Source organism: Sinocyclocheilus rhinocerous, unplaced genomic scaffold (assembly GCF_001515625.1).
Source record: "Sinocyclocheilus rhinocerous isolate Xijiao unplaced genomic scaffold, SAMN03320098_v1.1 scaffold652, whole genome shotgun sequence".
NCBI classification, from domain to species: domain Eukaryota; kingdom Metazoa; phylum Chordata; class Actinopteri; order Cypriniformes; family Cyprinidae; genus Sinocyclocheilus; species Sinocyclocheilus rhinocerous.
The window spans coordinates 299,930-314,848 of NW_015642060.1; the positions used below are offsets into that span (position 1 = coordinate 299,930).

Here is a 14,919-nt window from a genome sequence, read left to right on the forward strand (position 1 = left end):
CAAGTCGCAGCCTAGAGTCCAGTTGTCAAGTCAAATCATCTCCAGGCATACGCAAACCAAGTGCGGTGGAACGTTTGGAAGCAGACAAGGCCAAGTACGTCAAGAGCCAACAGGTGGCTTTGAAGAAGCAGCAGCCAGTTATTTGTCCATCCAACAACAGCCAAAGTGGACAAGGTGCTCAACAGCCATCAAGGAAGATCCCTGCAAGACCTACAAAGTCTGAGACGCCACCCCTTAACCTGGAACATCTTTGCAAGCTGATTGATGGAGTCAGTGATGCCACAGTTCCAGTGGTTTCTACACAACCCAGCAGCAATGAGAAAGATGCTACAGATCCATGCAAGGCCACTTCTCCAACACTGGAAGAACCTTCTCTGGGGTCGACTTCTGCAAGTCAAGGAAAAGCTGCAGTAGAAGCCTCAGGGGCAAGCGGATGTCCTACCATGACAGTGCGGAGAGTCGACGTCAGACCCCAGTTACCTCAGATGAGGATGGCCGGTAGACCACAGCTACAGAACCGGCCACCAGTGCAACAGACCACACCTCAGGCCCCAATACAACTTCTGCGCTTGCTTAGACCGTACACACAACCAAATCAGCAGCCAATTGATTTCAAAAGGCTCCATAATGACACACAAACAAATGCCACCCGTGGACCTATTAAACCACCAAACTGTGCTGCGCAAACCTCACCTTCTTCCAAATCCCCAACTAGCCCACCTCTACCCCTCTCCATAAAACCAATCACAGAACCATTATCGTGTCCCTCACTGACCCCACTTACTCCAAACTCCATTGCTTCGCTCAAAAATGACTTCCAGTCCCCGCCATCTCCAGCCATCACTCGCCACTCCTCAACAAGCTCCAGGAAGCGTCCTTCCCTGACGCGCTCAAAATCTGACGTCAGCGACTGCTTTTCACGAGCAGGAGCAGAACTTGAGCGCTTCTTTAATTATTGTGGCCTTGACCCATCGGATTTAGAGGAGCTAGCGAGACCGCGTTCTGACATCGTGTCTGTTTCACGTCTACGTAGCGCCAGTGCGCCGGCATCTGAGCGTTTGGCTGAGGGTGAAGATGAGGAAGAAGCAGCAGCAAAAGATGAACGTCCTGTTTACGGTGTGTCGGTCATTGAGAGAAATGCTCGAGTGATCAAGTGGCTTTATGGGATGCGCCAGGCCAAAGAGAGTCCCAAAGTGTCCGATATGTAACAGACAACAAGGGACTAACAAACAACCACTATTCAGACTGAAATCAAATACAAAATATGTTGTACAAATTGGTTACTTCCCCATTCAGTATTTTGTCTCTCATCTGTATATTTTAGAGTTGTCTTGTTAAAACGGCTGTGCGTGTTTCATATATAATAGCTTATGCTTGTAGCCACCTATGTTCTCAAACAATAACTAAGCATGCATGGTTGCATGGTTATGGTTGGTGACCACCAATAAACTCTTAAACACAATGCATTAGTTGCATAGTTGTCTTTTCAGCAATGATAGGTTATACTTGACAGGCCAAATCAAACAATGACTTGATTTTTTTTATGCATGCAAAGGTACTTGCGTCATCCAAAAAATAATTTGTTTTACTGTTTACCTTATTGCAGCTAAGCTTTAATGATTGTTTTGAAATCTTGTATCATGCAGTGACAAAAATAATATGTGAATATTTTTAATGTTTGTCAATGTGTTAATACTCGTTGGTTCACTCAGTCGCATCCGATCTTTATTATGAGACAGAAGGAGGTAGGTAAACTTTGATGTTTAGGTAACATTTGGTGCATTGAACGCAATGGTACATAACATACTCCATGTATAATTTGAGCAGAAGTGAGCAGATTTAATCTGGTGAGGGGTCTGTCATCAAATAGCAGTCCAAAAACCAATGATGTGTTGTACTGACAAAAATGTCGCTTTAGCAAACTGGTCTTAAAGAATGGGAATAAAAATGAATTTACCTCCGAGCACTTCCGTTTTGTCATTGTTTACAATGAAACAGTTTGGACTGTTAAAAAAAGAACAGTTTGATTGGCTTTAATTGGGGTGGCGTCAAAACTGGTGTTTCATCTGGCATAAATATAGCATTTAAAAGAATACAGTATTTAAAGGTCACAAGTTTTCACTTAATCATCACTTCCTGTTATTATGGCCTGGAAAACTATGGGGGATGTAGTTACTTTTTTTAGACCACAGTTTTAACCTTGCTACTGTATATTTCCATTAAAGTTGTGGAAACACTAGCCTTCTCTTGTGCCCAACCCGTATATATTTTGTGGATGGCACAAGCATCCAGAAAAAACCTGGGTTTAATTGTTTTGTCCAGAGGGCAAAGTGATGAATATGGATCAGTGTAACTCTCCAGCTCATGGGTCACACTTTCTCAGGAGAGTAACTGAGAAGCTTTGGTTCCTCTAGACCTGACTATAGCTGAATTACTTTAAATTGTAGCATGACAAAGTACAGTATTAAAATTGCTTCTCCAACATTGAATAAAACTATGTAATTCCCGTGTCCAGCCTATTGTAAATTGCTCCCTCTGTAATGGGCACAATAATGGCTGCCGGCCATTTTGCATTGGCAACAGAGAAAGACAAGAGACCTCTGTAAGTTCTTCTTAACAAAGTGTTTTGTAACACACCCATACAGAGCATAACTTTTGTATGCGTTTTCATTTTTAAGAGGCCGACGTCTCTATCTTTGTTGCTCTTTCTGTGTCTTCACAATAAGGTGAGGCTTCCCCTTTCCAGAAAGCTGTGTTATGCAGTAGGTGGTGTACCGTATCAGATGACCAACATTGCTATGGGTTTTTCACTACAGATCTTTCTGTTAGATGTAGTGCAGGTAAGAATCTGCATTTTGTCACCTGAATTATGTAAATATGGATAAATAATGATTTATATAAATACATCCAAAAAAGCCAGCGCAGCCAATGTGACATCAGCCCAAAAAAACGAGGTCATTTCAGAGACTGAGCAACTTACATTTTGATGAAATATTATGTAATATGGAATAATCACAGAGGTTTATAATACCTGGAAAAAGCTACGAAAGATGGAAAAATTTAAGCCCATTTAACACTTTTTTGAGCCTACAAAAAGAACAGGGCATTGCCAAAACATCTACTGTAATATAATGAAACATTTGTTTAAAATTGTAATTAATTTTGCTCATTTTGAATGGCCATCTTTTTGGGATTTATTTATTTCAAGGAAAGTGTAGTTGCACTTTTCACTTTTCACTTTCGCTCCTTCCATGGTGGGTGGTAAGAGTTTGGGACATAAATGGTATAGCATTTTTTAAATAAAATAGTACTTATTAAAATCATATCATCACAAAAAAAAAAAAAATTCTGTTTAATGAGATCCTGATAACCCGCTCTTTTAAACAAATTCTGTTTGATTTGGAAACAAATTGCTCAGACCAGTTTTGTGAACTTATCCAATGGATTCATTAAAAATATGAGTTTCCATTAAGTAATTAAAAGACCATTTTCATAGATCAAGAGGATAAAAAAAAAACTACTATAGGTGTATATTAGTACTGTAATCACGATTAATCGCAACCAAAATAAAAGTTTTTGTTTAAATAATATATGTGTGTATACTGTGTATATTTATTATGTATATATAAATAAACACACATACAGTATATATATTGAAAATATTTACATGTATATGCATTTAAATATATGCATGCATGTGTGTATTTATCTCAAATATACACAGTACACACACATATATTATGTACACTAATACTTAATCTTTGCCCAGCACTAATATATATATATATATATATATACAGTATATATATATACACACTAGTGCTGTCAAACGATTAATCGCGATTAATCGCATCCCAAATAAAAGTTTTTGTTTAAATAATATATGTGTGTATACTGTGTATATTTATTAAGTATATATATAAATACAAACACATGCATGCATATATTTAAGAAAAATATGTTATGTTTATATATTTAATATATTTATATATAATATAAAATATAAGAATATAAATGTATATGCATGTAAATATTTCCATATATTATATAAACAAAAACTTTTATTTTGGATGCGATTAATCGCGGTTAATCGTTGCCCAGCACTAATATATATATATATATATTGTGTGATATATTACCTTAGTATTAAATAACACTGGAGTGACTGTAAATTTGAAATCTTTATCTGTTCTGACTTCCATTATGTTTGTTTTCTATTTTGGAAAGTAATGGAATTTTTTTTTCTTTTTTTATGATGGAGCAAATAGGGATGATGCAAAAGTAATTGCTACAATCTCCCATTCACCTTTATAACAGTTTACCCTGTTAAAGTTTACTTGTGTTCCAAGTGTGAAAAGAGTCCATTTACAACTTTACAAATAAAAAAATAAAAAAATCTCAAGCTTGCCATTTATGCTTTTAAACCATCTAGCCTCTGCACTATAAGTGCATCACTGTAAGCGCATTTCCTGTTTGTTTTTACACACTGACATATGATGATTCTAAAGTGAAGTGCGAGTTTCCCACACTTGCATGAAATCAGAAAAATAGTTTAGGCTGCTTTACCCTGCTTGACATGACTCATCTGGTTGTTCCTGTCTCAGGGCTGTGCTGTCAATGCCATTGGCCATTCTCGCTTACATCTTCCTTTGGTTCATACCCCACAATGCCGTGAGTTCAGCGTTCAGTGTGCCCTGGTACCTAACCATCAGCTGTCTTTTCGAGACATTCATGAGTGTATGACTTCCTTCTTTTATTCTCTCAATCACTAACACATGCCCTGTCCTTTCTCCATGTGATGCTTTTTATGTAAGAGCCAAATTAGCCGGCTTATATTAGCAGCACTCTAGTGTTCATTATTGAGGTCAAATGGCTGTTACATCACACAGCTCCCCCGCACGTCTTTCATGTGCTGACTCCTTCAAAGTGAATGTTCTGCTCCCTGCAGTGCTACAGTGTTCCATGCACATCCCTCAACATGTTTCTGGGAGGAGATCAACAAGACAGAGACTCTGCCACAGCTTACAGTGAGAACACTTCAATCGTCAGATTTAAATATTCAAACTGTGTCATCATTTTCTCATTGTTTCAAACCTGGCATTTCTCCATGAAAAAAGGAGAAATTCTGAGGAAAGAGCAGGCAGAACATGCTTCACATATTCATCTTCTGTGTTCCACAGAAGAATTACAGAAACACATACAGGTTTGAAACAACACGAGAGTTGTCTTTTTACTATTTTACTATTATCCAGTGTTTGTTTGTGCTATGCATTTTTATGCCTTAGAATATTGTGTTCCTAGATTAGTGAATGTAAAACATTGTTGCAGTGTTGTTACTGTTAACTAAAACGTATTTAAATTTAAATTTGTTTTATTTGAAATCAATTAAAATATAAATATTAGATGAAAAAGTTCAATAAAAAAAAAACTTTCCGAAAAATTTGCTACATTTGTCAATTAACTGAAATAAGTATTACTTGAAGTCCTAAAATTACTAAAACTAAAAACTAGAATAAATATAAAATAAAGCTAAAATAAAGTAAAAACTAATAAAAAGTCCAACGCATATCAAAATGATTAATTAAAGGGATAGTTCACCCAAAAAAGAAAATTCTGTCATTAATTAAAAATTACAGTTCAACCGTAATTTTACAAAGCTACGAGAATACTTTTTGTGCGCAAAGAAAACAAAAATAACGTAAACAATATATGCTGTTCTGTGTCAGCTGCGCCACGCGGAAACGCTGTTTATGTTGTTTGCGCTTTTATCTGAATGTAAACAACTTATCCGCGTACATGCGTTGCATATGTTGTTTACGTATGTGATACTCTCCAAAACGGCACTATAGGGTGACGTGGAGGAGACGAATTGTTGAATAAAGTCATTATTTTTGTTTTCTTTACACACAAAAAGTATTCTCGTAGCTTCATAAAAATACGTTTGTACCATTGATGTCACATGGATTATTTTAACGATCTCCTTGCTACGTTTCTGAGCTTTGATCATGTACGGACCCTTGCTGTCTATGGAGGGTCAGAAAGCTCTCGGATTTCATCAAAAATATCTTAATTTGTGTTCTGAAGATGAATGAAGTTCTTACAGGTTTGGAACGACATGAGGGTGAGTAAGTAATGACAGAATTTGAGCTATCCTTTTAAAATTTAAAATGACAATATAAAAATAAGATCTAATTCAAAATAGTATGAATAAATACTACAGTTGTATATAATGATACTAAGGCAACACTGCTCTGTTGGAAACAATTGTCAAGTCTCCTAACCCGGTGTCGTGAACAAATATCTCCATTTAGCAATCGCATCGGTCGAAAGGTCTTTTAATAGGTTCTCTATCTAGTGCCTGATCAGAAAAAACATAAAGTCAATGTATGATGATTTTAACTATGTAATTATGACCAATAATTTCTTATGAAATTATATACTATTACATATAATTACAAAGCAATTGAATGTGAATTTAAATATTTCTTATTATTATTTAGTCAGCATACTGCTAGCACGTTAGTCTGTTAGCTTACATCTCATATTACCTTTGATCAAATGGTAATATGATAAAGTAATGCAAATAATACAATGCAAAACAATACAACTGTAATATCGTTCAAAAGTCTAGCAGCAGTAAGGTTTACTTACTGAATACTTTCATTCAGCAAGGATGCATTTTAAAGGGGTCATATGATGCTATTTTAAAGATCATTATTTTGTGTATTTGGTGTAACAGAATATGTTGACATGCTTTAATGTTCAAAAAACACATTATTTTTCAAATACTGTACATTATTGTAGGTCCTCTATGCCCCGCCTCTCTCAAACACGTCGTTTTCAACAAAGCCCCCTCCTTTGACAAGCACAGTCTGCTCTGATTGGCCAGCTGAACCAGTGCATTGTGATTGGCCGAACACAACAAGCACGCGTCGGAAATGAAATTGCATCATATGACCCCTTTAAATGGATCAAAAGTGACAGTAACGAGTCTAATGACTTTTACATTGTTTTAAAAAAGTCTATTTCAAATTCTGAAGGATCATGTGACACTGAAGACTGGAATAATGATGCCGCAAATTCAGCCTTGCATCACAAGAATACATTACATTTCAAAAATGTATTAAATTAAAAACAGCTTTTTAAATTGTAAAAATATTTCACAGTGTTACTCTTTCATACTGTATATTACATTAAATAAATGCAACCTTGAGCATAAAAAACTTCTTTCAAAAAAAAACAAAAAAAAAAGTCATGACCCTAAACATTTGAATGATCACCTGTTATACAATACAGCTCACTTCATTAGTGTTAACACACTGTATCAGAGAGAACTGATGCCCTATATGCTACAATTACAAACAGCACTCAATCGTTTACACCAGTTTTGTGTGGAGCAAAATTTGCCACCTACATAGATCGTTCCAAATCAGTCACTTACAATGTTCCATTTTGGTTAGAATGCTGCCTTATAAGACAGCTGCCCATTTAGGCAGTAGACAGCTCACTAGGTTTTGAAACAGAGCCATTATAACCTATTATTACACTGCCAAGACTGAAGGGAAAAAAAACTAACTAATTCCAGGCAGGATGTGTGTGATGGTGTTTCTCTGAGCAGTAGTTGGTATTATCAGTTGCTGCTGTATGATTGCATGCACATCTGTCCGACCCTCTTTCTGAGTGTGGAGGCGTTTGTTATGCTGATGGCAGCTGTGATTCAGGGTCAGGTGCTGTGGGTGTATAACAAAGACAGAGATCAAGCCTGTCTGAACGTGGACCAAACAGCGGATCTCCCACACAGCGCTGCGCTGCATGAAACCGTAACACGATAACACCTACACACCACCAGCACACTGTAAAATACTGTGTAATGCAACTGTTCTGACGTTACTCAGGTATTTTACTATTTATAATTACTGCCATTTGCTGAGGAAAGCATTACTTGTAATATTGCTCAAACCTATCTGAACAAAGCCATAAAAAGTATTTAACCTAAGGGTGTAATTTTGGCTCTGTGTAGTGTGTCAATTATATATTACTTTCAATGTTTTAAAAGCATTTTCTATGGGTAATTTGCAGATTGTTTTGGTGCCTCAGGGACTGTGTTAGTCTCTGGTGTCATGTAAAATTACACACTCTGTCTGACATGTAATCCAATTTTGAACTCTTGTAATCTAGCTAAGACACTGTTTGGAAACACGGTTGAAAAGTTCCTTATATGTAGACTGTTTAGTATGCTGTAGACCCCTCACACTTTCTTTAGGGAGGTCTATTAAAGCCCCTATCATTTGCAATCTGAGACTGTTTGCATATATACTTACTGTGCATATATATGTCTGGGTTTCCCATCAGAGAAGTGCCTTTATGATAGCAGCACTGGTCATGAGCGCTCTCTTCTTTGTTTGCTGTATGGTGCTGTTCCTGGGGGTCAAAGAACAAAGAGGTGCGGCGTACAGCACATTTTTTGCACAAATAAGAGTCAATTCAAAGAATGTTTTGTTTTGTCAGATTCTCTGAATATATTATTGAGCATGAGGGTTTGTTGAGAACTCATCAACATTTAATAATAACTTTATGGCAGGCTACATTTTGCATGTTTATCAGCAAAACAATGTGGGCTTGAACTGCAGTGAATTCAGTGTTTACAAATAAAATCTTTTGTTTTTTGTTTTTTTCTGTTTTTTTGTTCTGCCAGAGTTGCTGAATATATTATTGAGCTCTTAACAACATTTAATAATAACTTTATGGTAGGTTACATTTAGACATGTTTATGAGTGAAACATTATGGGCTTGAATTGTTTACATTTTTTTTTACTTTTTTTTGTTGGCCAGATTCCCCGAGTATATTACTGAGCATGAGACTTTATTAAGGACTCTTAACAACATTTAATGATATCTTGATGGCAGGCTACATTTTGGACATGTTTATCAGCTAAAAATATGGGCTTGGACTGTAGTGAATAGTTTGTTTACAAATAAACCCTTTTATGTTTAGTTTTTTGTTTGTTTTGCTTTCCTATATTATAGGAATATATAATTTAACACTAGGCTTTATTGATGACTCTTAAGAACATTTAACAACAATACGGCTTTGAACTGTAGTGAATTGATTAACAAATAAAAACATTTTTGTTTTTGCTTTTGTCTTGCCAGATTCCCTGAATATATCATTGAGCATAAGGCTTTACTGAGCACTTAACAACAATATGGCTTTGAACCGCAGTGAATTGATTAACAAATAAAACCTTGTTTTTTGTCTTGCCAGATTCCCTGAATATACCATTGAGCAAGCATGAGGCTTTACTGAGGGCTCTTAACAACAATATGGCATTGAAACTGTAGTGAATTGATTAACAAATAAAACTTTTTTGTTGTGGTTGATTTTTTGTTTTTTTTTTGTTTTTTTAGATTCCCTAAATATTGAGCATGATGCTTTAATGAGGACACTTAACAACATTTAACAATATAGGCTTGAACTGTAGTGAACTACACTCTAAAAAATGCTGGGTTAAATACAACCCAGTGCTGGGTAAAATAGGGACAAAACCAGCACTGGGTTGTATTTAACCCAGCATTTTTTAGAGTGTACTAATAAAGTCTTTTTGTGTTTTGTTTTGCTAGATTCCCTGAATATACTATTGACAAAGAGGGTTTGTTGAGGACTCTTGATGACCCTTAATAATAACTTTATTGTAGGCTACATTTTGGGCATTTATAAGGCAGTGAAACAATATGTGTTTGAACTACAGTGAATTCATTGTTTACGAATAAAATCCCACCAAACTAGCTCTTCGGTGTCAAATTTCATAGCTTTGTGCAGATGTATTGTTGTTTCTCTCTCTGGCTCCTGTAGGGCCTCTCAGTGGTCAGAGTCACATGCACACTACATACCTGAATGCTGTGAAGAAGCTGATTGGCCATGTGTCCTACCAGCGTCTGGTCCTCGGCTTCCTCTTCTCCACTTTAGCTTTTCAGGTCAGATCTCTGGTTTACCTGTAAAGTATGTGTAAAATTAAAACTAGAACAAAAAGACTACCTTGACATGCAATCACAAATTGAATGTGGTAAATATTCAAAACCTAGATTCTATAATGTATAAAATCATCATGTTGTATTTGAAAGCTAGGGACTAATACAGCAAATAGTTAAATTTTTTTAAATGAGAGTGCTCCATTAGTGCTTGCTAAAATTGCTGAAACATTTTTGGGTTCATTTCCAGATGTCTTTGGGGAACTTCACACTGTTTTGCGCTCACGTTGCTGGCTTAGGAGCTCAGTTCCAGTATCTCATGTTAGCCATACTGGTAAGTCTAGACATAAAAATGCTGTAGTTTTATAAACAAACTCAAAACAGTATGGCACAGTAACATATATGTTAGTTATAGTGTTACTATATGATGTATTTTCGCACCACTTGAACACTTTATAGACCAATCAGCATCCAGGACTAGAATTGTCTTTATATTATAATCTTTATTTTGCCAAAACCAGAATCAGTTACACTGATGAACAGATGTTTTAGCATGGTTTATGAGATTTTTAATTCCTTGGATGTCCTAATGTGCATATAGGTGTCCGCTACCATATCAGTGCCAATGTGGCAGATGGCGCTGGTGAGGCTGGGCAAGAAAACTGCACTTTTTATAAGTCTACCTGTAAGTTTACTTTGTTTAATGGTGAAGAGACCAGACACAATGATTCTGGTGATGTACTCTAGTTGTTAAAGAACTGGGCTAGTAGCTGGAAGGTTGATTCAAACTTGAGCTGTCAATTTTGTTCCCACTGCAAAACACCTTCACATTTTCAAAGTGATCAATATGATCTTTTATGTGTTTCTCCATATAGCTCCTCATTCCAGCTCTAGTGGTCCTAGTTGCCATGCCAGAGAACTTTCCAGTGTACATGGTTATGTGTGTTTTGGCTGGATCTAGTTTAGCAGCACTGTTCTTGTTACCATGGTGAGTAACAGTAAGACCTAGATCTGTCCACTTCACGCTGTTCATCTCTGCTAATCAGGCCAGCATTCTCCAGCATCGAGACTTTAGCTCTTGGTGATCCATCCGTAAATCTTCACATGAAATTTTATGCAGGGGATTGCCATCACTTCTGGTAATATTTATATTTTGAAGGGAAGTTGTGCCTGTTTTTTTACATTATCAGTTAAATTACTTTCCAATGGAGAGGTCATATATTTAGTGGTATTTTTTTAAGATGGATTTATAAATACATTAACATACAATAAAATGCAATTTATACAAACATTTTTTTGGGGGGGAGGGGAGGGGGGCCGTCAGGATCATACAATTGTCCTCCAAAAAAAAAAAAAAAGTCATGTGATCCAACTAATTTTTAAGACATGGTAGTTCAGGTTGTGAAATGTCACGTGGTGCAGCCTCCCAAAAACATATGAATGATTTATCTATTATTATTATTAGTATTATTATTATTTGGAATTAAATAATTAATTAAAATATATGTTTAAGATGTGTTTACTTACATGTATTCATATGTAAGGACAATATGTTAAAATGTTTTACTTGATGATTACATCAAATTATACACTTCAAACTTTTGAAAACCATATAATACCAATGTGGATACAAAGAGTACATTTCTAAGAACTCAGCACATTTCTTTTAAACAAGATTTTTGAAAGATTTTTCCTTTTCTTCATCTTGGATGCTCTTTCAGGGGCGATTCTAGGATTTTCATTTTAGGGGCCTCAGCCCCCAATGAGGGTGAGTAAGGTAAGTAAATAAATAAAAAATCAATCAATCAATCAATCAATCAATCAATCAATAACTAAATAAATGTTTGACTAATAGGGTAGGGTGGTATACTTAACTTATTCCAGTATTCCACTGTATTGCATAGATATACTATGCATAATATGCTTAGGTATAATATTTGAGTACTGACTAAGCCAAATACAAGTCTTCCTGATCACACACACACACACACACACACACACAGACACACACAGACACACCTGTTTACTGTACAAACACAATTTTACTATTTACATTTCTAGTACAAACCTCTTTGCCACATGCACTGTAATATGTTTTACATTGAAAGTTACATTTTCAAATGAAAATAGCAACATGATCATTTTATAAAGTATATAAAGCTTTTTATAAAGCATTCATATGTGTTAAGGGCTACATTTTCGCTGGAGGAAACAGTGTGATGAGGGGTGAAAACTTTACAGTAGATGGGAAACCGATTGCTCCCCCATGACATTTTGTAAACTGTATGCATGACAAAGAACTGCACAGATGCAGATATTATAACAATCTATCACTAAAGATTGTCACTCTTGCAGTTTAAATCTAGATTAAAGACCCATCTCTTCAACCTGGCTTACACATAACACACTAATACGCTTCTAATATTCAAATCCGTTAAAGGATTTTTAGGCTGCATTAATTAGGTCAACCGGAACCGGGAACACTTCCTATAACACCCGATGTACTTGCTACATCGTTAGAAGAATGGCATCTACGCTAATATTAGTCTGTTTCTCTCTTATTCCGAGGTCAACATTGCCACCAGATCTAGTCTGTATCCAGATCAGATGGTCACTGCAGTCACCCGGATCCAGTACATATTCAGACCAGATGGTGGATCAGCACCTAGAAAGGACCTCTACAGCCCTGAAAAACAGCGGAGACCAGGACAACTAGATGAACCCCAGATACAGATCCCCTGTAAAGACCTTGTCTCAGACGACCACCGGGACAAGACCACAGGAACCAGATGAGTCCTCTGCACAATGTGACTTTGCTGCAGCCTGAAATTGAACTGCTGGTTTTGTCTGGCCAGAGGAGAACTGGCCCCCCGACTGAGCCTGGTTTCTCCCAAGGCTTTTTCTCCATTCTGTCACCGATGGAGTTTTGGTTCCTTGCCACTGTCGCCTCCGGCTTGCTTAGTTGGGGACACTTCATTTCCAGCGATATCGTCGCCTTGATTACACAGATACTATGATACTATGAACTGAGCTGAATGAAGACATCACTGAATTCAATGATGAACTGCCTTTAACTGAAAAATTAGTGTTTACTATTGTCATTTTGCATTATTGACACACTATTTTCCTAATTAATGCTGTTCAGTTGCTTTGACACAATCTGTATTGTTAAAAGCGCTATATAAATAAAGGTGACTTGACTTGACTTGACTTGACTAAAGCCCCCCTAAAAATGGCCTCGCGACACCCATGCTCTTATTTATCATTGATTATTTATTCAACTTCTGCACATAACTAATCCTGAACCACTTGTGCAAACTGGGCAATTACACATTAAAATCTTATTAGAGACAGGCGTGCTATTACTTCTATAAGCAAACACAACTTTGCCTACTGAATGATAAAATGGGTGAAAAAAATTGATTTACACAAAAGTAGAGGGTTGTAAGCAACACCCTAGAAATCAAATCTACAGCAATACAAAAACCACTCAAAGCATCCTTACAACCACATAGCCTACTCCCTAGCATGGTGGTTGCACATTTTTGCACAGGGAAGCATCACACATTTCTTCACAAAATAAAAAAATTTGGTTTAAATACCTAAAATGTCTTGTTTTGCTCAGGTCAATGCTGCCAGATGTAGTGGATGAGTTCACTGTTCAGAACCCGTCCTGCAAAGGCCTGGAGCCCCTAGTTTTTTTCCTGCTCGAGGTTTTGCAACAAGCTTGGAGGAGGCCTGTGTGCTGGCATCTCCACTATGACACTACAGTGAGTCAGCACTCACTCTCTCTAAGCCAATGTAATGCCTGATTTACAGTGGCAGTCGGGCAGTTTTTAAAAATACTGGAGCACGGTTGTTCAAGCTCTGTGTGTCCTGCAAGTTTTTAAATACTGTCAGGCGAGAATGTTTGGCCAAAACAAAACCGAGCTAATGTTTGCAATAGTTCAGCCTTTTTGTGGAAGTCTGAAATGTTTACCTTGACATATTTACACTGAGCAATGTGTTTGGTTGAAGCTTCACAGGATATAAAGCAGGTGCATGTAGTCATGCAGATGGAGTTGTCTTGGCCCTGAAATTGCCTTTGGCCCCCATTCCAATCGGCTTTTTGCTGGTGGGTTTAGTGCTTTTCTATCTGTACCCAATTAATGAAGTACGACGGAAGCAGATTCAACAAGATCTCGGAAACACAAGGTAAGATATACGAGTGTCAGCCAATGTCTAAATCTTATATGATTTATGAATGTTAATAATAATAGTGTATTCTGTATTTTCTTTTGCCTTTTTAGGTCTAACAGTGCCACACTTGCCAGATTAGAAGAGGAAATGCTCCCATAACTCAAAAAATCTATGACTCCAGTCAGAGTTTCATCTTCAAATCAAAGACTAGAATAATCTCTCATCTTAATGCAAAAAAATCTGCCTGTCAAGCTTTTCAAAAACACTGCAACACAAGTGCTGATTCACACACCAGGATGTCAAGTTCCAAGTTAGCAATCCAATTTCATAAGCCAAGAACTTACCCAACATCATCACAACAATATAAATCAAGTGTGAAACGTCATGAATCAAGGTTGAGCAAAACACGTGAACATGCACTGAAGCGTCATGATATTCCAGATAAGAAGTCAAAAGTTACATGGGTGAAGATGTTTAAAATTGGAGAGTGTGCATTCAATGCGTGAAGTAGGCTATACTTTACAAGCAAACATGTCTGTATGGAACTGCACCATTGACTCCCTAAATAAAACTTTATATCAGATTTTCACTCCTTTTTTAGAATTTTTGACGCTGTTTTAACAATTTTGTAAATATAAGTAAAAAACTGAAAGTCGTTAAGTAATATACATAAAAATGGTGACGCATTGCTGCCACACATATTATTTTTTCCACTCAATTATGTCGTAATAACGAGATGTTATGTCGTTTTAACGACATCTTTTCTCGTTT

The 14,919-nt window shown here is 36.6% G+C and overlaps 1 protein-coding gene and 1 pseudogene across 2 annotated transcripts in view; both read left to right on the forward strand.

Annotated features, from left to right (window-relative positions):
* The window catches only part of LOC107755603 (protein FAM110A-like), a 3,871-nt gene extending 1,913 nt beyond the window's left edge, over positions 1–1,958 (forward strand). Inside the window, exon 2 of one of the 2 annotated variants that reach the window (XM_016572491.1) lies at positions 143–1,958. In XM_016572491.1, the coding sequence (XP_016427977.1) occupies positions 143–1,208 (1,066 nt within the window). In that variant the 3' untranslated portion in view covers positions 1,209–1,958. Of the gene's footprint in view, positions 1–113 lie in introns of both variants that reach the window. The other variant, XM_016572493.1, reaches the window with a different exon arrangement.
* Positions 1,959–2,552: 594 nt separating this feature from the next.
* Positions 2,553–14,654, forward strand: LOC107755596 (sodium-dependent lysophosphatidylcholine symporter 1-like; annotated as a pseudogene).
* Positions 14,655–14,919: the final 265 nt, after the last annotated feature.